This window comes from Myotis lucifugus, unplaced genomic scaffold, assembly GCF_000147115.1.
Source record: "Myotis lucifugus unplaced genomic scaffold, Myoluc2.0 scaffold_9, whole genome shotgun sequence".
Taxonomy (NCBI): Eukaryota; Metazoa; Chordata; class Mammalia; order Chiroptera; family Vespertilionidae; genus Myotis; species Myotis lucifugus.
Window position 1 is genome coordinate 12,069,728 of NW_005871057.1, and position 23,721 is coordinate 12,093,448.

The 23,721-nt window shown below is 38.8% G+C and overlaps 1 protein-coding gene across 5 annotated transcripts in view; it reads right to left on the reverse strand.

Moving 5' to 3' along the window:
* Positions 1 to 23,721, reverse strand: part of POC1B (POC1 centriolar protein B) — a 95,134-nt gene that overhangs the window by 25,050 nt on the left and 46,363 nt on the right. For 4 of the 5 annotated variants that reach the window (XM_023749787.1, XM_023749789.1, XM_014451482.2 and 1 more), the window contains 2 exons: positions 23,295 to 23,447; positions 15,455 to 15,535 (listed from right to left, as the gene is read on the reverse strand). In XM_023749787.1, coding sequence (XP_023605555.1) covers positions 15,455 to 15,535; positions 23,295 to 23,447 — 234 coding nt within the window. Of the gene's footprint in view, positions 1 to 4,375; positions 4,572 to 15,454; positions 15,536 to 23,294; positions 23,448 to 23,721 lie in introns of those variants that run through there. The other variant, XM_023749788.1, reaches the window with a different exon arrangement.

Consider the following 23,721-nt stretch of genomic DNA (forward strand, 5'->3'; position numbering starts at 1 on the left):
TATGAGGAGCCATATCCCCACAATTAGGCTTGAACAACCTATGATGAACACACCATATGGAACACCTTCTGGATAATCAGTAAGAGACAAGTGTGTCTTAAACTCAATTCTTTTTTATGAGGATCATAAATACTGATTGACTTGGGATGGTGAAGAGACAATGCAATATACAGATGATGTATTATAGAACTGTACATCTGAAACCTATGTAATTTTATTAACCAATGTCACCCCAATAAATTCAATTTAAAAAAGATGAATTTTTAAAAAAGGATTTGTGCTTACAAAAGTCTGGTACATGCCAAAGATTTGAGTACTTGGCAAGTGGGAATAGGCAATGCATAAAATCCCAAAGCAGCCTCTACAACCAATCGCAAGTACTGACTCTAGAGCCGTTTTCCTCATGTGCTCCCAAATTGGTCATTACTTGTCTTCTCTCTTTTTTTTTAAGCAGAGATACTGATCAAGCCCCTTTGGCTACTATACTATGCTGTGGTGAAGAAATATTCACTTAGGCTAAGCCATGCAGATAACAAGGAGGCTAAAGCCAGCATTCAGAGACAAGGCATCTTAGGCATCTGGGGAGCAGTACAGTGCAGGGGCTTATGGTTTGGGCTCTGAACTTAGTCCAGTCTAGGCCCTAGCTGGCCTCTATCACTTCCTAGCTGGTGTGACTTTGGGCAAGTTACCTTACCTCTTTAAGGCTAACTTGTGGAATCTATGTGCATCTTTAGTAAGGAGGTAAAGTATACCTCCTTAGTAGTACTAGTATTAAAAAAGGTGGCTATTTTATGGGAACCATAGGCATGAAATGAGAATGCTCCTAAATTTAATTCAGTTAAACTTTAAAAGCAAGCGCAGGATAGTAAAGTTGGCAATTCTCAAATTATTTTATAAATCTAATGCAATGCCAATCAACATTGCAATGTTTATAAAGAACATGAAAAAATAATTCTACAGTTCATGCAGGTAAATAATAGGCCAAACTATCCAAGAAACTTTTGAAGGAAAACTTGAGTGTGTATGTGTGTGTGTGTGTGTGTTTGTGTGTGTGTAAAAGTCTAAGCAACCGTTACAACTGAATGACCAGAACAACCGGTCACTATGATGTGCACTGACCACCAGAGGGCAGACCCTCAATGCAGGAGCTGCCCCCTGGTGGTCAGTGTGCTCCCACAGCGGGAGTGCCGCTCAGCCTGAAGCCGGGCTCACGGCTGGCAAGCACAGCTGAGGCAGCGGGCACCTCTCCTGCCTCTGTGGCAGCACTATTGGGCGGCGGTAGCAGCGGCGCAGCAGGGCCATGATGAGTGGCAACGGAGCTGTGCCTGGCCCTGGCTAGGGCTCCTCCCCAGCTACCTGCCACTTCGGTATTGCTACATCCCCCCGAGGGGTCCAGGATTGTGAGAGGGTGCAGGCCAGGCTGAGGGACCCCACCTGTGCACAAATCCGTGCACCGGGCCTCTAAGATATATATATATATATATTTTTTAATCCTCACCAGAGGATATTCTTTTCCATTGATTTGTTTTAGAGAGTGGAAGGGAGCGAGGGATGGAGAAAAGGAGGGAGAAAGAGAGAGAGAGAGAAACATCGATGTGAGAGAGACACAACACTGATGGGATGCCTCCCTCATGCACTGGGGAATGAACCTGCAACCCAGGTCCCAGGTATGTGTCCTTGACCGGGAATTGAACCCATGACCCTTTGGTGCCCGGGCCGGCTGACATTTTAACCACTGAGCAACACCGGCCAGGGCAATGTACTTACTTTATTTTAAAAAAATATTTTAAAGCTACAATAATTAACAAGGTATGATCATGGATTAAGAACAAGCGGATCAATAAGACAGAAGTAAAAGTCTCTGAACATATACAAGAACATAAGAATTTAATGTTTTTTGAAGGTAAATCAAACAAGTAAAGAAAAAAACAACACAAATTGAGGGTACTTTGTTAACCATAAATCTGTACCTTATACCTAAAAGTAATTCATCTAAGATTTAAGATTTAATTGTAAAAAATAGAACCTTAGGAAAAGTAGCTGAAGATATCTTTGGAGAATAGGAAGGGATTTTCTTTGTATAGACTCCAATGAAGTCATAAAATTAATTATATCTTTTAAGAAATGAATGCAACTAAATTGATCAACAATCAGAAACAAAAATCAAGGGAAATGACAAACAAGGAAAATATATTTGTAATATACGGTAAAGGGTGTTAACCTTCTAAATTATAATGACAGTTTAAAATTCAATTTTAAAATAAACAAAATAGAAAAATGAGCAGAGTGTACAAATAGGCTCAAAAATATAAGGAACAGCAATTATGAGAAAAAGTCAAAGTTCACAAGTCAGTGCAATAACAGGTAACGGATATGTTAATTAGTTGGACTGTGGTATATCTATACAAGTTACTTTATACACCTTAAATAGATCCAATTTTTATTTTGTCAAAAATGTTTAAAGCTCACAAGTCACTAAAATATATTAACTTAATATTTCTTGCTTATTACATTTTAAAGGCTTTAAAAAATTAAATAATCAATAACTAAATAAATATAACACTCAATATATATATACATATATATATATATTACAATGTAGAAAATATATTTGCTTATATATTACCAGTGCAAATTCAAACTTGTATACATATTCTAGAGTGAATTTGCCTTATAAAGCCTTTTTTAAAAAAAGTTTCTATCCTTTAATTCAATAATTCCTCTTGATTCCATATCCACCCTTCAAAATCTGTTTTGTGATATGGAAACTTGGACTCTGCAATCTACAGTTTTCTCTTACCAGTTGGTTCTATTAGGCTCTGTCAATAGAAGACACAGAGAGGGAAACCAGAAGCCCAGAATGGAATTGCTGCAAGTTTGCTGCTGCTCCTGTCAGCCACTCCCAGCAACAGCTTTCACTCTCCTCAAATATACCAGAACCAGCTGGCCCAGGTTCCTCAGTGGGTAGGTACAGCTCCATGAAGTCTGTCCTTTGTGCTGCAGCAGATGGGGGCAGGGCCTCTTCTCTTGCAGTGGTTCTCAACCTTCCTAATGCCGCGACCCTTTAATACAGTTCCTCATGTTGTGGTGACCCCCAACCATAAAATTATTTTTGTTGCTACTTCATAACTGTAATTTTGCTACTGTTATGAATCGTAATGTAAATATCTGATATGCAGGATGTATCTTCATTGTTCGCGACCCACAGGTTGAGAACCGCTGTATAGGCTCTCTGATCCACAACCTCAACCTGGGGTACTATGGTTTTCTTCCTATCAATTTTTCCACTGACCCAGGGTCAAATCCAGAATCTCACACATTGCATTTAATTGTTGGTCAAGATGGTATGGCTACATAATATTCCATCTATTCATATACTATACTTTTATTTAACTAGTACTGTTACCATTGTAACTCACTAGGTATTAATAATAGGAAAGGAGCAAAGGGGAGGCCAGACACTATAAGCATGGTCATCTGGGCAGCTTCACCAGAAAGCTACACCTTCATGCTCCCCAGGGGCTCACCGGTCCATTCCCTGCAAATCACCGGGAAAGGGGTCCAACAAAGGGGAAGATGGATGCATTCGCAGTGAAGTCCAGGTGCTGTAGGGGAGGTCATTACTTGTCTCTGCCCCCCCCCCACCTCCTTTTTTTATTAAAGCAGTCTAACCTGAGAAAAAGATAACTGGCTAAAGAGGGTGGCAAGCTCAAAAATCCCACCGGATTCATTGGATAAGCTCCTAGTTAAAATCCCCAGAGATAAAGGAATTCTCTCTCTTGCCGCTTGTGTTCCTGTTTCTCACTTGCTCCATGATGCACCTAGTGTGCGTCTCCATAGCCATGTGGCCCTAGAAGCCACACGTGGGCCATGCAGACTCCATACACAACGGACTGCAGCTGGAACACAAGCTAACCTAGCCAGATGCTGCACTGGACTGTGCACATATGGAGCGAAACACTGGGCAGTGGCTTTATCTTAGCCCTGCTGAAGACACATGGGACTTTTTCCGCGGGGGCACGGAGGAAGATGGGACCTTGAAGAGGAACTCCCTTAATGTTACCTCATCATTCAATAAAGCTTTCCACAATACCCATCCTCCCACAGAGGCCTCAGGAATTTCCTATTCCCGTGGCATCCCAAGAGTTCCACTTCTACTGGCAACAGGTGGGTGGGGACGAAGAGGACACCCCATCAATAACAATACTGTCTTAAAGGACATTTGATTTGTATCCATTTCTTAATTTTAAATAATGCTAGAATAAGCATCCTTGAGTAGAAGTCTTTGTCTGTACATCTTATTTCTTTAGGATAGTTTAGGATCTTTAGGATGATCATTGAGGATCCAGCAGGAAAACGGAAACCACAACAGTTATTTTCACAGAGAGAATGAATTTAATGCAGGGAACCAGCTAAACAGGTTTGGAAGTTTGTAAAGGCTAACAGGGAGCCCTGAGGTGAGAACAGTAAACACATGAAGCAACTGCTTCTCTAGGTCTGGGGTGGAAAGAGGCTGGAATATTAGAAGTTAGACACTTAAAGGCTCCGCACTGAGTTGAGATGGTTTGTTCCTAGGAGGAAAGAGGAATGTACATTAATAAGACATTCTGAAAAAGAAGAGGAAATGCCTGGCATTCCTTCTCCTTCCCCCCTTCAACAGAAAACAAACAACAAGTAACTCTTATGTGCTTTGGTAAAGCAGTCCAAACAAAAAGAATTTTGCCACCATAAACACTGAAACCTACCAAAATTCTGCAGAGATTTGAAAAGCGATTTAGTACATACAAAATAAAAACTGGGCTTTGTAGTGGCCATCATTATCTCCAGCAAAAGTAAAAGAAAATACTGTAGGAATTAGGGGGCTGGGGGGAAGGAGGGCAAATTATACCAGACCATTTTTCAACTGTTAGTCAATTAAAGTCAGTTTGAACTTTTAAATGACAGGGGTTGGTGGATTTAAAGCAACAGAGCTTTATGTATTCTTGAGCATGTATGATTGTGTACACAGTATGATATCTTCTACTGATATCTGACAATCTGAGAAAGTAAAAACAAAGACAATAAAACTACAGAAAGAACTAGGCAAGGACCAACACTGGGCTGCCAGTTCACTCAGGTTATGAGGTTTTTAATCTTTCTGAAGCTTTAATATATTTGACATAACCTGATTTCATAAAGCACAAAGAACTGACTGGAAAATTCACTTTAGCAGACTTGCTGACTACTTCCACCAAATCATTAGCTGCCAAGTGGCTAAATAAAGAAAGCACAGGTAACTTAGCTGCATTGTATAAGCAGCACCAAATAACTCTAAACCAGATGGGTACAGATGTACGGAACAGCCGCAAGCTAAGTTCACTATTTTCCAAGAAACTCCAACATTTGAAAGAACCGCAAATGGCATTTAGCTCCACAGTGAACGTCCTGTAGGTCAGCAGGAAGCCCATTACGGGCTGACAGTCCAGGAGACAGACACACTTTTCAGAGTGCTACTGAAGTAATTTCCTGTGTGAAAAGCTCACTGCTGTTCTGCATTCCTCAGGGTGCATTTCTTATCATCTCAGAGGATGTTGCTCTTCCCCAGGAAGAGGAAGGAACCAGTTGTTACTGGATGTGTGGGCTGAGAGCTGTCAGGCATTTTCGGCATGCCTCAGCTGTGGGAACTGGGGATGTGGCTTAGGTTCCCAGCCCTGGGACAGTGGATAGAGATTATGGCAGCAGTTGGGAGTCACGGTTTAGAAATACAGTATCGCAGGAAGTTGGAAGGCAGAAATAATACTTACAACTTCAACACTTCCAGTTTCCAGAAATGTGCTAATTTTCTAAAGGAAATTCTAAAAAGTATCTACTCTGTTGGGCTCCCAAATAGCATCCTATATAATAAAAGCCCAATATGCAAATTTTCCCCTCGACTGGGAGTTCGACTAGGGGGCAGGGCCAGCTGGCCAACTGCCCACGGCCCCTTCCTCAGGCCGGCCCTGCCCCGGCTGGTGGCGGTAGGCAGCCGGGGAAGGGAGGCCCTGGCCGGCAGCCAGCAGCTGCTAGGGACCCTACCTGAGCATGAATTTCGTGCACTGGGCCTCTAGTGACCCCACAAGTTCTAAATCACTTTCCTCAACAAGTATAGGGACCAGTTTTGTTAGTGGTGGAAAACAGGCTCTTCCATGAGATAGTGAGAAGAGCATTTCACTGATCCACGTATGGGAGATTGTGGTGTGGCAAGGTTTATTTGTGATGCAAAATCAAAGGAGTTCCCCTCTTGGATTTTCAATGTCTAATCTCCATCCATCTGGCCATGAAAAAAGTCCAACTGTGTCTTAAGCAAGGCCATGACAAAGGTGAGTGTCCAGTTTCTGCTTCATATTAAAGCTAGTCCTTTTGGAGCCCATGTGGTCTGCCGCCTGCCCCGCCCCTTGCCCCAGCTGCTAGACCCGCATGGTCACATGTTCCTGGAAGGAGGGAGGGGGGTTTGCCAATGAATGAGGTGAGCTTGGGTCATGAAGCAAAAGGGGTTTGGGGAGAGGTAGGTTGGGGAGAGGGAGAGAAAGAGAGGGAGACAGATAGGGGGAGAGAGTGGGGGGGAAGAGGAAGAGAGAGAAGGAGGGAGGAGAAGAGGGAAAGAAAGAAAGAGGGAGACAGAGAGGGGGAGAGAGAGAGTGCGCGCTCTCTTTGTGTTCTGGGATTATAACCAGGAGACTTTTCAAAGTAACCAATCATCTTCCCAAGCTTTTGCGGGTTTGCATTGGGTCAATGATCTTTTTCCTAGGCTAGTCTGACAGTGCTCATTTGACTGCTATTGCACAGCCCCCCATCCCTAATTAATCTGTGGGGAGCAGGAGGTGTGAAGCTGTAGCTTCCTAGTGAAGCACACAGGCCCCCGCTCCCCAGCTGAAGGTGCTCAACAATGTCCGACTCCCCTTGCTCTCTTCCTATTAATAGCTGGCTAACTTCAGTAACAGTTTCACTGCATAAAGTATTATTTAACTAGGGTTATTTTTAAAACTTGAATTAGCATACAATTTTTAGTGAAAAAAAAAAAACATTAACGTAAGCTTTCCCCCCCTGTGACCTTGAGACTTAAAGGGAATGAAGCTCAAATTAGTAAAATTTTCAGTATGGCTACATCAAACATGGAACTTAGTAATTATGATTTTTATTAAAAAGTATCTTTTATTTGGAGAATATAAGAAAGCCTCTGACCCACATTACATTTTATAGATTTCCAGATTTCTATCTTCTAAGAAACAAAAGAACATGTCCCTTTAAGAAATGAAAAAGTTTTAGTGTTTTATTTTATTTTTTTATTTTACAATCCTAAAACATTTTTTTAAAGGTCAGCTATCACATTCACAACTGTTGGAACTTTTTAGAACATATGGGGCCTGATGTACTTCAAAAGCAAGGATAGAACTCATTTGGAAATGGTAAGAAATTTGTGAAAATGTTGTATTTTTTCATCTTTTACTTTTGTTATCATGTATGTCTTATTTTAAAAATGCATTTGACAATTTAATTACCTCATTTCTTAAAAATTCAAAGGGCAATGATATGTTAAACACAAAAACTTAACTTCTAAACTCGCTGCAAGCCTTTTCAGAAGGGCTCATTGAGCCAGGAAGGACCAGGTCGAGGGGCATGAAGTCCAGACCAGCGGTCGCCAACCAGTGGTCCAAGGTCCAAAAGGTCTAGACCACCAGTGGCGGTGGCTGCAGCATCGGTGGAAAAGGCAACATGCCCACCGGCCCAGAGTTGGGGAGCACTTTTATACACTACGTTTTGGGGAAGGAAGATATAAGTTGTTCTATAATAATTTACATTGGCTACAGATAAAGGGGATGGGATAAGGTGAGGGGGGCGCGTTCAGGACTGGTGCAGAGTCCATAAGGAAGAAGTGCTTGCTACTTTGGGCTGGTTGCAGGCAATATCCTGGAAAGTTCATGTATAAGGAAGAATCTGAGACTCCTGGGGTTCGGGGCACCTGGCTATTCTCTTTCAGATAACTGTGGAGATAGCCACCTGGAAATTAACTCAAAATTCCAACACAAACAGGGATGTGAGCAGTCTTGTCAGCTGGTCCCCAGTTATTAATAGGCAAACCACCTAAATGCTCTGTCTCTTTCTCTCACGCTCCCGCCTCCATAATTTAATTTAAACATCTCAGAATTTTTTTTCCTGGTCAGTTTTTAAATTATTTTTCAGCTCTGATAAGAATTCCTCTTTTACTCCTACCAAGCATTTTAGAAACACAACTTTTTATTCACCGGATTAAAAAAAATTACTGTGTCTGATCGCTTGACATATTCACTATGGTTTGAAATGCAGACTAAAAGTATTGTGGAAGGCAATAGAGATGGATTCTACAATTGCCTATGTTCATTTCCTTTCAAATGCTTAGAGCAGGAACAGGAGGCAGCTACTGCAGGGCCACTGAACCAATGCCTGAAGATGCCACAAAAATGTTTCCTAAAGCTTAGTAAGCAGCAACAAAATTATAAACAAACATACCTAGTTTCAGAAATCATTTACAACTTAAATGCCACCTTATAAACCGTTGCAAAGTTTAGAAATTTAAGAAAGAACCTCACCTACCTCCAAACTTAGAGGCTGTTTATATGTAAATCCAGGAATGTTAGCTTACAGAAAAATAGTGAAAGCAAAAGGTTTGTGCAACATTTTTTTTTTTACTGATTTTCCTGGGAAAGAAAATAGAGATTTGGGGACAATAAACTGCATATTGCCATCTTACACTTTCAAAGTTATAAATTTTAGTTTTAGGGCATTTAGTTTTGCATACACTGTGTTCTTTCAAGTAAGTCTTTCCAAATCTTTGCTTACATAAGCAGTTGGGAACTGGAATAACTGAACTAGTTATGCAATGTTGTTTAGCAACCAGGACAAACGGTTGCCACAACATCCGTGGAGACATTCTCTCTGTATCTGCAAGTTTACTCTTTTTATGTCCCTGTGTTTTGTCAACACATTAATATTTTTCAGATAGCATATTCCATATGACAACCTCCATGAAATGTAAAACCCTTTTCTTCCTAAAAGTAGACTTATGCAGAAATCTTTCCAAAGGGAAACCAATACACTTTGCTGAAAAATACGAATCTGGGATCAGTGAAATGACATCTAGGAAGGGGTGTGTTTTACCACTTTACTTCCCAAAGGCACAGAAACAGCAGAGTACCTCTTGCACTGATTCAGCTCATCACTTCACTGATCCCAGAAAAGAAGACAGAAACATCACAGTTCTTTTTCTCTCAGCAACCCCACTGGCAAACAAGGCCAAACCAGGAGATTATCTGGCCATCCTGAGATTACTCAGGGTTACACCGTATTGTCCCTGGGGAAAGGACATAGGGAATCCCACTGCTGACATCCAATCTGTCAGGAAATCCTTTTGGCTCTGCCTTCAAAATACATCCAGATTTCCATCACTTAGCATCACCGCCTCTGTGAGCACCCCAGGTCATTGCCTCCTGCCTGAGTATTTCACTAGCTTTCTAATTGGTCTCCTCGTTCCCTGCCCACTACCCACCCCACCCCCCAGCCAATTCTCCACACAGTAGCCAAAATGAAGCTTTAAAACATGTCAGATCAGTCCCTCCTCTGAAGGTGACCCTCGGTGACTCCTATCTCACTCTCCATCTGGCCATCTAGCACTGCTCCTGCTTGCCTGCTCTTTCCGGACATTCACGTGACTTGTTCCTTTCATTCCTCCAGTCCTTTACTCAAATGTCACCACAACATGATTCTTGTCTTGGCCCTCTATCTAAAACACACCCGCTTCCTGCCTGCAGCGCTTTTTCCATCTCTGCGTTTTTGGTCTACTTTACTACACAGTCTATTTTTAAATTTGTGAATTGCTTGCCTCCCCCACCAGAATTTGAATGTAGTCTTCTCAAGGGCAGGTGTTTTTCTTTTGTTCACTTTTTCTAAAGTCCAGAACAGTAAGTGGCACAGAATAGTTACTCAAGAAATACTGACTGAGAGCCAAAACTGTGAGTGGCCATGCTCCCTGCAGTCTGCCACATCCATTACCCATTGAGTTAAGTAACCTAAAGACCACAAGCTAGACTGATGCACTTTTACTACCACGTTGTAGTTTCAATTACTCATTTTGTTTTGTTCTGTTAATCCTCACCGAGGATATATATTTTTTCCATTGATTTTTAGCGAGAGTGGGAGGGAGGAAGGGAGGAAGGGGGAGAGAAAGAGAGAGAGAGGTGGAAGAGAAACATCAATTGGCTGCCTCCCACACACATCCCACTGGGGTGGGCATCTAACCTGCAACCCAGGTACGTGTCCTTGACTGGGAATCTTCAGTGCAAGGGCCAACACTCTAACCACTGAGCACACAGGCCAGGGCCCAATGCCTTTGGAGGCATCTAATTATACCTTGCTGTCCCCACCAGGAATGCCCCTATCAAAAGTCTACCCATCTCTGGTCGGGGCAAGAATTGGCCAAAGGTTTTCTTCTAGGGCAGTGGTCGGCAAACTCATTAGTCAACAGAGCCAAATATCAACAGTACAACGATTGAAATTTCTTTTGAGAGCCAAATTTTTTAAACTTAAACTATATAGGTAGGTACATTGTTATTAACTTAATTAGGGTACTCCTAAGGCTTAGGAAGAGCCACACTCAAGGGGCCAAAGAGTCGCATGTGGCTCGTGAGCCGCAGTTTGCCGACCACGGTTCTAGGGAAGTCCTTGTTTCCTCCAGCCCATTAATGGTCTTTTCTGAATACTCCCATTAGCAACCTTTCAATTGACAATCACGTACACGTGGCAATCTAGTCTACTGAAACTGCCACTTGTTCCCTACGCTGTGATTTCTGCCTGGTGAGGTTGGGCATTTCTTGAGGTCAGGTGGTCAGCTTGAGTCCCCTCCGCATCTCATGCAATTGCTTCATGCAGTATGGCTTTCAGAATTTTGATTGATGAGCAGCAAAAAACTATAGACACTGATATTCTTCTATGATGTAATTGCAAATTCTCCATTTATTGTAGAGAATTCATTTGACCTGAAATACTGACCCTAATTCTAAAGGTATACACATTACATTCATATTCTCTACACAGTGGCCATAATGAAGATGAGAACACGGTTTCAGTTCTCTTAGAAGACTGCAGTGTTTTGACAATCAGAGCAACACTGGCAAGATTGTCAATTTCATTTCGTTCATTTATGGGACAAATAACAAAATTAATACTTCAAAACTTAGGAATATGGTTTATCTAAATATAAAAACATTTAAATAATCCCAGAGTATTATAAATACATTTTATTTACAGTCAGTATTTTTTAAAACACTTTATATTAGGATACAGAAGAGGAATTCTCATTTGCTGCTTGCCTTTTGGGTGGTGTGGGGCAATGCTAGAACATCTTATGTAGCTATATCGTGTCAATAAATGCCCTTGTACAATTTTGATGACAAAACCCTGGTCTCATTGTAACTGAATATTTGAAAACATTAAAAAGTGTCACTGGATTCTTTAATTAAATAATCTTAAAAAAATCAGCATATAAGTGACAACATAATTGCAATAAAGATTCAAAAATTTGAGATCCATATTATTAAACTATGTCTATATGACAGCCAGTATATGCCTTTACAGAAACACTATTTTACACACAACACTTTAAAAATGCAGACTGGTAACAGCTTATTTTGATCCCAAAATATTGTATCAAATTTACTGCCTGGCATTAGAGACATATGTGCAAGCCACAAAAATACCAATTGGCACACTGCATGCCATAATTCCTTCTGTGTAGCAAAAAGGCATCAGAGTGTAGGTAAGATATCAGTACACTTAGATCTTCAACTCATCCTGCACATAATATTAACTCAAGCCAAGGCAGAAATGGAAACCAACTGTTTTTTTCTTTTTTTTTAAAATATATTTTATTGATTTTATACAGAGAGGAAGGGAGAGAGATAGAGAGCTAGAAACATCGATGAGAGAGAAACATCGATCAGCTGCCTCCTGCACACCTCCCACTGGGGATGTGCCCGCAACCCAGGTACATGCCCTTGACCGGAATCGAACCTAGGACCCTTTAGTCCGCAGGCCGACGCTCCATCCACTGAGCCAAACCGGCCTCGGCCCAACTGTTTCTTATACCACAACAAACCTGCTTTTATCCTAAGAAACTTGACGAATTAAGGTAAGAGTAACCTTTTTATGTCCCATCTTGATTAAATTTCTAAGGAAACTTTCTTCCAGTTTACAAAAACCAAACAAATCGCAAAATAAACAATAACCACAATAACAAAAGCCAAACCCATCTTTAAGCCCTGCTCTTATTGAATTCCAATAGTTCTCTGAGTTTTTAAATTATAATCACAGGCAAAGTCCACACCATAAATATTTAATGCAATTATGCTTCATGCCAGAGCAGAAACAAATCTCCCTCACAATTGTGTCTGATTTGTTGTGGAGAAGCCAAAGAAAAGCAGTTAAGACACAGACAACAGAGTATGAATTACTTACCAGTAGATAAATGGGAAAGCAAACAGTTCAAAGTGATTTCACTTTAGTTTTCTAACCAATTATCTATCACTGAGCTAAAAATATTACATATTCACATTGAAGAGCCAACCTGGATGTGAGAAGATATTTGTAAATGTTATCCAATAAGGGGTCAATATCCAAAACACATAAGGAACTCATACAACCTGACACCAAAAACAAAAACAAACCAACAATCCAACCAGAATAGACATTTCTACCAAGAGGGCATACAGATGGCCAACAGACATATGAGAAGATGCTCAATATCACTAATCATTAGGGAAATGCAAATTAGAAGCACAACGAGCTATCACCTCACACCTGTCAGAGTGGCTATCATCACTAAATCAACAAATGACAAGTGCTGGAGAGGATGTGGAGAAAAGGGAACCCTTTCGTGCACTGTTGGTGGGATTGTAAATTAGTGCAGCCACTACAGAAAACAGTATGGAGATTCCTGAAAATATTAAAAATAAGAGCTGCCATATGGTCCTGAAATTCCACTTCTGGGTATTTATCAAAAAGAAATAAAAGCACTAATTTGAAAATATATATGCACCCCTATATTCACTGCAGCATTACTAGTAACAGCCAAGATACGGAAGCAATCTAGATGTCCATCAATAGGTGAATGGAAAAATAAGATTTGGTACACACACATCCACACACACACCCACACAATGGAAAATTATTCAGCAATGAAAAAGAATGATATTGTGCCACGTGTGACAACATGGACCTAGAGCAGTGATGGCGAACCTATGACACGCGTGTCAGAGGTGACACGCGAACTCATTTTTTTGGTTGATTTTTCTTTGTTAAATGGCATTTAAATATATAAAATAAATATCAAAAATATAAGTCTTTGTTTTACTATGGTTGCAAATATCAAAAAATTTCTGTGTGTGACACGGCACCAGAGTTAAGTTAGGGTTTTTCAAAATGCTGACACACCGAGCTCAAAAGGTTCGCCAATCACTGACCTAGAGGGTATTATGCTAAGTGAAATAAGTCACAGAAAGACAAATACTTTACATGGTATCACTTACATATGGATTCCAAATGAAACAAAATAAATGAATAAAGAAAACAGAAACAGACCACAAATACAGAGAATGAGCTGGTGGTTGCCAAAGGGGAGGATGTGGGAGGGATGGCAGTTAAAAAAAACAAAACTTTAAAAAAGTAAAAAAATAAAAGGAAAAAAAATTAAAGAAAACCACTTTAGAGATATTCTTTAAAAAAACCAAATGCTTTATGAGCATCTATTCCTTCAGAAAAATGCCCTAAAATATATTTATAAAACCAGGAGTCCTTACACCTTACCTGGGGGCAAGCAATGATCTTCCAGATTATAAAAGAATATGCCTAGATGGGACTTCATAAACCAAATCCCAAACCAATTTATAGCAACAAGTTTTTATCCTGTTTTCTTGCTTGTTTCATTTTTATGTAGCATCAGGCACACAACTCAAAGTAACTGTGGAGTCTTCTTCCTTTTAATGCTTACATATTGGGTTGAACCATGGGAAATCACTGATATTAGCGCATTTTGCTTACAAAATGGCAATTTCACATAATTTAACCTAATATTATCCTCCCATGGATAATAATTATACTCTCTGGGTTTATTATTCTGTTTGTATCACAACTGCAGACGTGCCATGTGTTTATTACACAGAATTGTCCTCTAGAAGCCCCACATAGACTGCATTCCCGAGTGAGGGGCCTATAACAGTGATGGCGAACCTATGAGACGCGTGTCAGAGGTGACACGCGAACTCATTTTTTTGGTTGATTTCTCTTTGTTAAATGGCATTTAAATATATAAAGTAAATATCAAAAATATAAGTCTCTGTTTTACTATGGTTGCAAATATCAAAAAATTTCTATATGTGACACGGCACCAGAGTTAAGTTAGGGTTTTTCAAAATGCTGACACGCTGAGCTCAAAAGGTTCGCCATCACTGGCCTATAACATAGACTAGCTGACTTTGGCACCTGTGGATTACCATCCAAGGATGGATGACTCCCTGTTATCAACTGCTAGGCGGCAGTTATGCCACCTCCATAGCACAGTCCACCAAGAACACCTGGACTCCTCGGGCCATGAAGCTCTGCAAAGCTGGAAGGGTAATGGCAGCAAGAGTGAGTCTCAAAGTGGGGACTGTTTGCTAAGTCAGAAATGCCCAATTGTAGTCTAAGAAGGCAGCACATCTCCAAACCACCTACTTTTTCCTTCTCTCACTACAGGGACCAAACCCCACTCACCAGAATTTGTGAATTTCATCACACCTTTCAGTAGTGACACCATCACAGGAGTGTCACCATGTCACTCCTCTCATTTGTTCTTATGATTAGTTGCACTGACTAGCAGAATTGACATCAACAATGATCAGCCTTGCAATGACTAACAGACTCAAATTAATATGCTGAGACACTCAATTTTTGAAGACTTTGGCTATACTGAGTAAATAAGTTATCTGTATGGGATTTTTACAAACAAAATTGCAAGTATTAGGAATACTTGTGAATGTCTGCTTAGTCCACCAGGAGGAATTAACAAAGGTAAAAAACTGCTTTTAAGGAGACTACAAGTAAGTGTAACACCTCTGAAAGGCAATTAACAAAGAAGAAAGTCTGTTCTGTGACAGCAAGTGAAATGTCATCTGAGTAGCACCTTGAGAGGAGATGAAACAGTGAGTATGGATTAGACTGAGTTTGAGGTCCTCAAAATGAAGGCTTTTTAAGAAATTGGGCTGCTCCCCCTTGTGGCTATGTAGACACATTGTAAATGACTTTTTGTATAAAGTTTTTCTATGCTAAAATGTTAGGCTACTTATTAGCCCACTTTTTATCACCTCTCTTTTAAAGAAAAATGGATTGTGCTAAATACTGAAATGCCACTTAAATGTCAAAGAAAACTTACGGTGGTAGAACCAAAAGAAAGGATGTCCACAACAGGTGGAGTAGAGGTCCGCAAGTCAGTTACCTCAAGCTTTGGATTAATCTGTGTATATACATAAGAAAAGTTAATATTAGAAATTTATATTATAAGAAACTGGAGGACATTTGTAAAACTTAGAGAGCATTTCCTAATATATTCTAAATTTAAAGTACATTGGTATATTCATTAACATGGATATAAAAATTTTAAACAAAATATTAGCCTATTGAATCTATCAATGTATAAGAAAAGATCATGACCAAGTTGAATTTATTCCAGAAATAAAAAGTTAATTTTACATTAGAAAATCAATATAATTCACCTAATAAGGGGATTTAAAAACAAAATAAAATGACCCACCTCAAAATGCAGAAAAAATCCTAGCCAGTTTATTAACACAAAAAAAGGAAACAAAAGTTGTTAAGATATAAGAATTGGAATAGAAGAAATAAAATTGTCATCATATATTATATAACTGTCTATGGAAAAATCCCCAAAGAATCTACTGCTACATCATTAAAGCTAAAAGAAAGTTTACTAAATTGAAAATAAATTGTATGTCTGCACTTCAAGATAGTTAGAAATATAAATTTCAAAAAGATATTTACAATACCATAAAATAAATACATCAGAATCTATATATATATATATAAAAGCCTAAGTGACCATTCGGCCAGTAGCTATGATGCGCAATGACCACCAGGGGACAGACGCTCCGACTGGTAGGTTAGGTTGCTCCTGGGGCCCTGTCAATCCCGAATCTGGTTCAACCACACCCTGGACCCAGAGAGGAGGGAGAGGGAGCCTGATTCCTCACGGAATTGGCGGTGGATTAGTTTGTTGCTGGGGCCCTGTCGGCCCCGAAACTGATTCACCTGCACCCCAGACCCAGAGAGGAGTGGGGAGGGAGCCAATTCCTCATGGAATCGGCTGTGGGTTAGCTTGCTGCACCAGATTCCCTTTTAATGTGAACGAATCCATGCACTGGGCCACTAGTAAACATATAAAAGTGGATATAGCCCTGACTGGTTTGGCTCAGTGGATAGAACATCAGCCTGCAGACTGAAGGGTCCCAGGTTCGATTCCAGTCAAGGGCATGTACCTTGGTTGCGGGCACATCCCCAGTAAGGGGTGTGCAGGAGGCAGTTGATTAATGTTTCTCTCTCATCGATGTTTCTAACTCTCTATCCCTCTCCCTTCCTCTCTGTAAAAAATCAATAAAATATATTTTTAAGAAAATGGATATGACCTATACAGGAAAAAATAATCAAACTCATGTAAAGACACAAAATAAAAATTTCTAACATAAGGAGCTCAGATGGAGAGCCCTGTATGTACGGAAAATAAATATAAAAGGAAAATGGTACCTCAAATCAACAGAGGAAAGATGATTTATAGTTGAAAAAACTGGCTCATTATATGGGCCCCTGACTAATATACTACATACAAAGGTAGATAACATATCAACTAGAAATCTAAGTGTTATGTCGTTACAAAGTTAATAAAGATAAATATATAAGAATATCTTTGCAACCCAGGGTCGAGAAGGACTACTAGGACTTACACAAAAGCTGCAAAAGCAAAACCACAAGGAAAAAGAAAAAACATATTAATGCATCTGATTATATCAAATTAAGGATTTCTGTTTAACAATGAACATCACAAAGTTAACACTCAGATGATGGAACAGAAGGAGGTAGTTATGATGTCTAAAACTAAAAAGGGCAAGTATCTAAAATCCATAAGAAAAACCTACAAATCAACGTGAAAAAGACAGAAATCCCAAGAAAAAAATTATAAGAAAACCTGACAGCTTACCAGCATATAAAGAGGTTTTTAGAAACGTTAGTAATTAGAAAAGATTAAAGGAAAATAGTACTTGACACCTATTAAACCGAAAATACTCAAAAGCTCAATGATGCCAACATCAATCTCAGCATTGTTTGTAATGCAAAAAAGAAAAAATAACCATGGCCGAAAGCCCCAAATGTTTATCAACAGTAGGGTAGATACGTAAATCATGGAGATTACTACTGTGGTAAATTCATCAGAATCCCACACAGCAGTGAAAGAAATGAACTACAACTACATGCAACAATATGTAAATGTACAAATACAGAGTGCATACATGATTCTCAGAATTTTAATATTATATTAAAAAGCAGATTACAGAAAAATAGACTCAGTATGATTTCATTTGTATAAAGTTTAAAACCATCAAACCATACTTTTATGTGAAACATAATAATTAACTAGAGTGGCAACTACTTTTGAGGGAGGTTATTTCTGAATTTGAGAAAATAAAATTAAACCACATCACCACCAACTATTTATTACACATTATGAATAGAAGTGAACAAAGGGCACCAAAGACAGCAGAACTTGTTATGAAATGAATGATAGGAGTAAGGACTCAGAAGAACTGCAAAGAAGAACCTGTTGTCTGAGCACCTGGTGAGAAAGGCCTCCTATGGAGGACACAGAGCTGAAGACGGCTCCTTTACAGAAGGTTTTGAAAACACACACACACACACACACACACACACACAGAAAACACAGCAATGAGTTAAGAAACATTTCTGGGCAGACAGGTGAATGCTGACTTTTGCACAGGGTAGCAATAAGAGAGGCTGGCAAAGGTCAAATTGTGAAGGGCGGAGGAATTTCGGAAGGCACAAAAAAACTGGAAGCTAAAATGTGCTTTAGAAAGATTAATGGGACAGAGACATCCAGAGTATCAAGAATAAAGCAGGGATAAGAGTGAGGACACTATTGTAACAGTCCTGGGCAGTGGAGGTGAGGGCTGAGCCAGAGGTTAGAAGAGTGGAATGATTTTAAAAGCTCTTATCCAATTTGAAGGGTATAGCTGTCGTTTTGGAAACATGAAGAAACTTTTATAGTCATTCAGCCAATTGTGTTAGAGGCAGAGGAATATACACAGTAATCGCCATGCTACAGTAAAGAAGAGATTGGAGCTTCAGGGTGAGAAGGGGGACTAGCGGCTAGCCTCTCAACACCCGTGCTCCTTCCTGGCTGTCCATAGAGCAGAACACACAGCCCCATCCTATGAGTTCTGAGGCCAGAGTTAAGGCGAAAGACAAGAAATCTGAGGATGACAGCTTTCCTTTCCATCTTAAGACAAGCTGTCCTAAGAAATTGCTTGCAAACATTCTATTCTCTTTTATCTACTGCCACCTAGTGTAGATATGAAATTGTTTCCCTATGAAAAATACAATCTGGCTTTACCACCTGAACCTGGAACTGCTCTAAAAATCTAAATCACATGGAAATAAATGGTCAGCATCTCTCATTGAGAAGTCCTTGAGCTGATATAAGTTGGGAAACTGTTGCTGTAACAGCATTTTATTGTATTGTGGCACAAGTTACTGACATATACGTTAAACAGAGCAGGAAATTCTTATTAAGTAAAAGTTCACATTCTTCTCCATAAAGAAAATATGCTGGGGATGGAGGGGGGAGGGTGACAGTCACAGTTAAGTTCTTTGCTAGCTGACCTTCAGGAATACCAACACTACCTTCTAGCTTTTCATTTTTATTAAAAGGAGAAACCTTTAATAATTAATTGCCTCAAAATGAAGTGGGCCCTTAGGAGAGGCTGAATGCTCTATCACTGAACACAGGGCATATAATTGAGAGATTCATGCAAGAGGGAGAGGTTAGTCTATATGACCGCAGAGGGTGAGAACCCCACTCTGAGGTTCTCTGTATCCATCATACTTAGGAATTCATGAACACAAACACCGCTACTAACAAATTCTGAAGGGCAAGGAATCTGCCCACTTTGTCCCCTGTTGCACACCCTAAAGCTACTACAATGTCCAACACATAGATATGTTAACTTTGATTATATTGAGGCATTATATCAAAATGGTTAAAAGTACAGAATGGAATCAGAGTGTGTGGGTTGAATTCTAGTGTTCCCATCTACTAGCTTTATGATTTAACTGCCTCGATTTCTCATGGAATAAAAATGGTACTACTTCATAGAGTTTTTAGGAAGATTAAATGACTTAATTTATGTGAAGGAATTAAAATAATGTATGTGTTAGATATTATTAGTATTATTATCATGTAATCTCTGAAGAACAATTCAATAATACAGAACAAAATAATATAGCCATATATACTCCAGCTAGAACTAAAATACAAGATTGGTAGAGAAATGTTATTTTTTTTACCATAAATTATGTTTTCTACCTTTATACAAGATTGAAATAAAGCTCAATCTCAGACTTGAAGACTTAAATTGATCACTTGTAGTTTTCAACAATGAATCATGTCCAGATTTTTATACAAATATTTGGTTACGTTAAAAGAAGTTTTCCTTCCTACTAAATATCATACAGAATTTCCAATGCAACTTATAGATTAAGATAGTCCTAAATAGCCATTATAAAATTAAAGGCCAATGGAGCAATTATTTTATTAATACTCTTAAACTGATTAACCACCATCCCTTCTTATAATATTCTACAATTCTCCCAGAATAACTATTTTGATGCCTTACTGTCACCAAGATCTAACACCATCCCTTAGAATGACTCTATTGTCTTCCAATGAAAATATGCACAAGAGTTGGGGATTGCTCATGCACTCACATTAAGTTCCTTCTCCAAGATGTGAAGTCTGCTTTTGTTTGGGAGCAGGGCTGGGCAATTTATAGTAGCTCCTGACAGCTTGAAGTCAGCATGACCTAGTGATGTGCCATAGCACAGTGTGGGCAGGGCTAAGACACATTATTTAGAAATTAGGCTTCTTTCCCACCAAAAAAAGAAAGAAGTTGTTCTCATGTTTTTAATTAAGATGGAGTGCCTAGGACAGGAGTGCTACAAAGGATCTGCAGTTAGATCAACAGAGAGGACACAGGAGGCGTCTGCTTCACACAGCGGGGTAAGGATTTTATGCCTCATACCTTCTTTCATGTGACCTTCTTCTCTCGTGTATTCTAAAAGCAAACTGCTATCTTCCTGCCTACCCATGTAGAAATTAGTAATTTATATATTTAGTCAGCTGGTACTCAAGGTCTAAGACTCCGCAGGATCCCCCACCTTCAAAGGAGTGGAGCACTTAAGGCTGGCAAATGGGTGGCTTTTGCAAAAAAGGCCAAATAATCTCACCCAGGAGATTGAAATTATGCAATTCAAATGAGTTTCATGGAAAACAGAATACAATTTAAATCACAGAAATGCAATGTTGCTTCAAACTTGGAAAGGAAACTTTCATGGTTACTGCAGAAAGAAAAAGTTAGTGAAATTAATCAGATTATAGATGCCATTTATTCCATATCCTTTCATAATACATTTTTGTTCTTTTAATCATGAATTCCAACCTCAAAAATGTTTTTGCTAATTTTCAAACATTTCCAAAGTAACATGTAAGTTGAGTTTGCCTAAAGATTTGAAAAATAATTCAATCCACAAAATTTTGTCTTTCAAAGTAAAATGTACTTAATCTAAGTGAATACACTGCATAATATCTAGTCTGATTCATACTATTCTATTCTAGGTGATATTTAAAGTGTTTAAAAATAATTTGATATTTAATAATTATTTATTAATAATATTAAATATGTTCTCTGTCTAGAAAACTTATTTTATTATAAGAGATTTTTTTAGTGGTTTTAAAAATTTTCCATTAATTTGTAGAGAGTGGAAGGAAGGGGGAGAGACAGAGAGAAACACATCAATTAGTTGTTTCCCACACTCAGGGATCGAGCCTGCAACAGAGGTACGGCACGTGCCCTTGGCCACAACCCAGGACCCTCTAGTCCAGTGATGGCGAACCTTTTGAGCTCGGCGTGTCAGCATTTTGAAAAACCCTAACTTAACTCTGGTGCCGTGTCACATATAGAAATTTTTTGATATTTGCAACCATAGTAAAACAAAGATTTATATTTTTGATATTTATTTTACATATTTAAATGCCATTTAACAAAGAAAAATCAACCAAAAAAATGAGTTCGCGTGTCACCTCTGACACACGTGTCATAGGTTCGCCATCACTGCGTCTAGTCTGAGGGCCAATGTAAGAGATTTAAAAAAAAATTAAACAATTGTTCATATGCAGAATCCTATCACTTCTCTGGTATTTTATATTACAGAATATATAGGTATTTTACAAATGTTCATTGTGTACTTAATTTAAGCAACCATGAGTGCTTACAGGTAATTTAAAGTAGGTACACTCAGGCTGGCTTTCTTAAGGCCACAAATATAATTCAGTCACAGTGCTTAACATTCTGTAACTGAACTCTGATTCCAAGGTGAAAAGTCAGCTTTTAATAGGATTCTTAAGTGTATATGTGAAAAATACGGTTGAGTGTGCCTTGCATGGCCTGGGTCATCCTGACCTCGCCATACAGAGCAACCGGCCAGTTCACTTTCTGGCTGCAGTCAGAGCAGAGCTATTCAGACAACTTGTTGATGTTTTGAAGAAGGGTCAGCACTCTTAAATGGCCTGGGACTGGCAGTAAATCACAGAGAAAATGGCTTGAAGTGCCAGCACTGAGGTAGTGTGGAGTCATGGAAATAGCACTGAATTAGGAGTAAGGAGAGCAGAGCTCGGCCTGCAGCCCAGCCAGCCAGCCATCCCTGTGAAAAGGTGGCTGGACGGATGACAGGGCAGCAACTACATGGATGGTTAGGCTCAGTCACACCACAGTAATGCTAGAACAGAAAACACTGAGAGTGTTAGCAAAACCAGCTGGGGTTAAACAAGGAAAGGGAATGCAAATTAAAATATACTTCACATATATTTTATGTGAATACTTGTAATCACAGGGGATCAAAATACATCTATCATTATAGAAACTGAAACACAAATGTGATGAGCCAAAAATTACATTATATACTTTCAAAAAAATAAGAGGAGTAGTAAAGCATAATGTAAATACTTTATTTAGAAGAACTGGAAAGAAGGTCAAAGTTGGAAAGGACCAAAATTATATCAAAGAACTGAAAATAAACATTACCAAGAAAAAACCAGGATAGAAACCCCCAAATGTGGCTAGATTAAACAAAATATAGAAAATAGACCAAAAAACTTAAAAGTTTTAAAAACTTGCACTTAGGAACTCTAAATAGCTACTCTAAACACAAAGAGAGGCTCTGTTGGTGATCAAAAATTCAGATGAATTGGAAATAATGATTTAATATTAACTCTTGGAAGAGAAAGGGGCTTATGGAGAATCATGCAAAATGGAAAGTATTGAACAATGATGATTTTTTTTTTGAAGAGAGAACATTTAAATCTATAGCACTTAAAGAAACTTGTCAACAAAAAACACATCTAAATAATTATATATTTGAAAATATATGTAAGCAAATAGTAAAATAGTTCCAATTATTAGGTTTAATGCCCAAATCTCTTCTTTTTATTGTCCATAAGATTTTCTTCTTTGTTATGAAAGGACTTCAAGATATTTATTTCAATAACTGTCATAAGTATTGCCCTTTAGCACTATTCTCATGGCAGCCATCACATGAGCTTCCTACACATGCCTAGAATAAGAAACTTGCTCAGACTTTAGTCACCAAAGCCTTAGATTTGTCATTTCCTATTACTATTAACACAGTTTTTAAGTTTTATTTCTAAGTCTTCAAGAAGCAAATATGAGAGGCTTTAGATCGATTACATACTGTCATATTTAAAGTTTTACGAGTAAAAATAATTGTTTCTCAAAGTTCTGCTGTTGTAAGGCAGAACTAGGTTTTCTATAATTATGATTTCAAGCATCTAGTTGACCAGTAGCCCCAAAATCTGCACTTACAAATAGCAGGACAAATATGTACAAAGTACTCACTTCAACAGTCTCGATTTTCCCTTCATGGCAATGTGGTGTTCTTGGATAGATGTCCAAAAGATGTGGTGGTGAATCAAAATGTAATCTTTTGAGATTTCTTTTAAGAACATCTTTAGAATTCAGTTCATCAAAGTTAGTCCTCCATAATAAAATCTGTTTAAAAAAATTAAACAAGTTGGCAATTTATTTACTTGCATATACAAGCAATAGAACAGATTTTTAAAAAAAATGAATATACAAAAATGCCTCTCGAAATAGGAAGACTAGATAAATATTTCAACATTACTACTTCTCAATACTTTTTTAAGGGTGAGAGATTTAGCCATCTGAACTGCCTTCATGTCGTTTAAAATTCATATTAAGAAAATAACATTACCTTAAAATCCTCTTTTTTTTCCCAAAGCCCAAAACCATGTTGTCCACCATA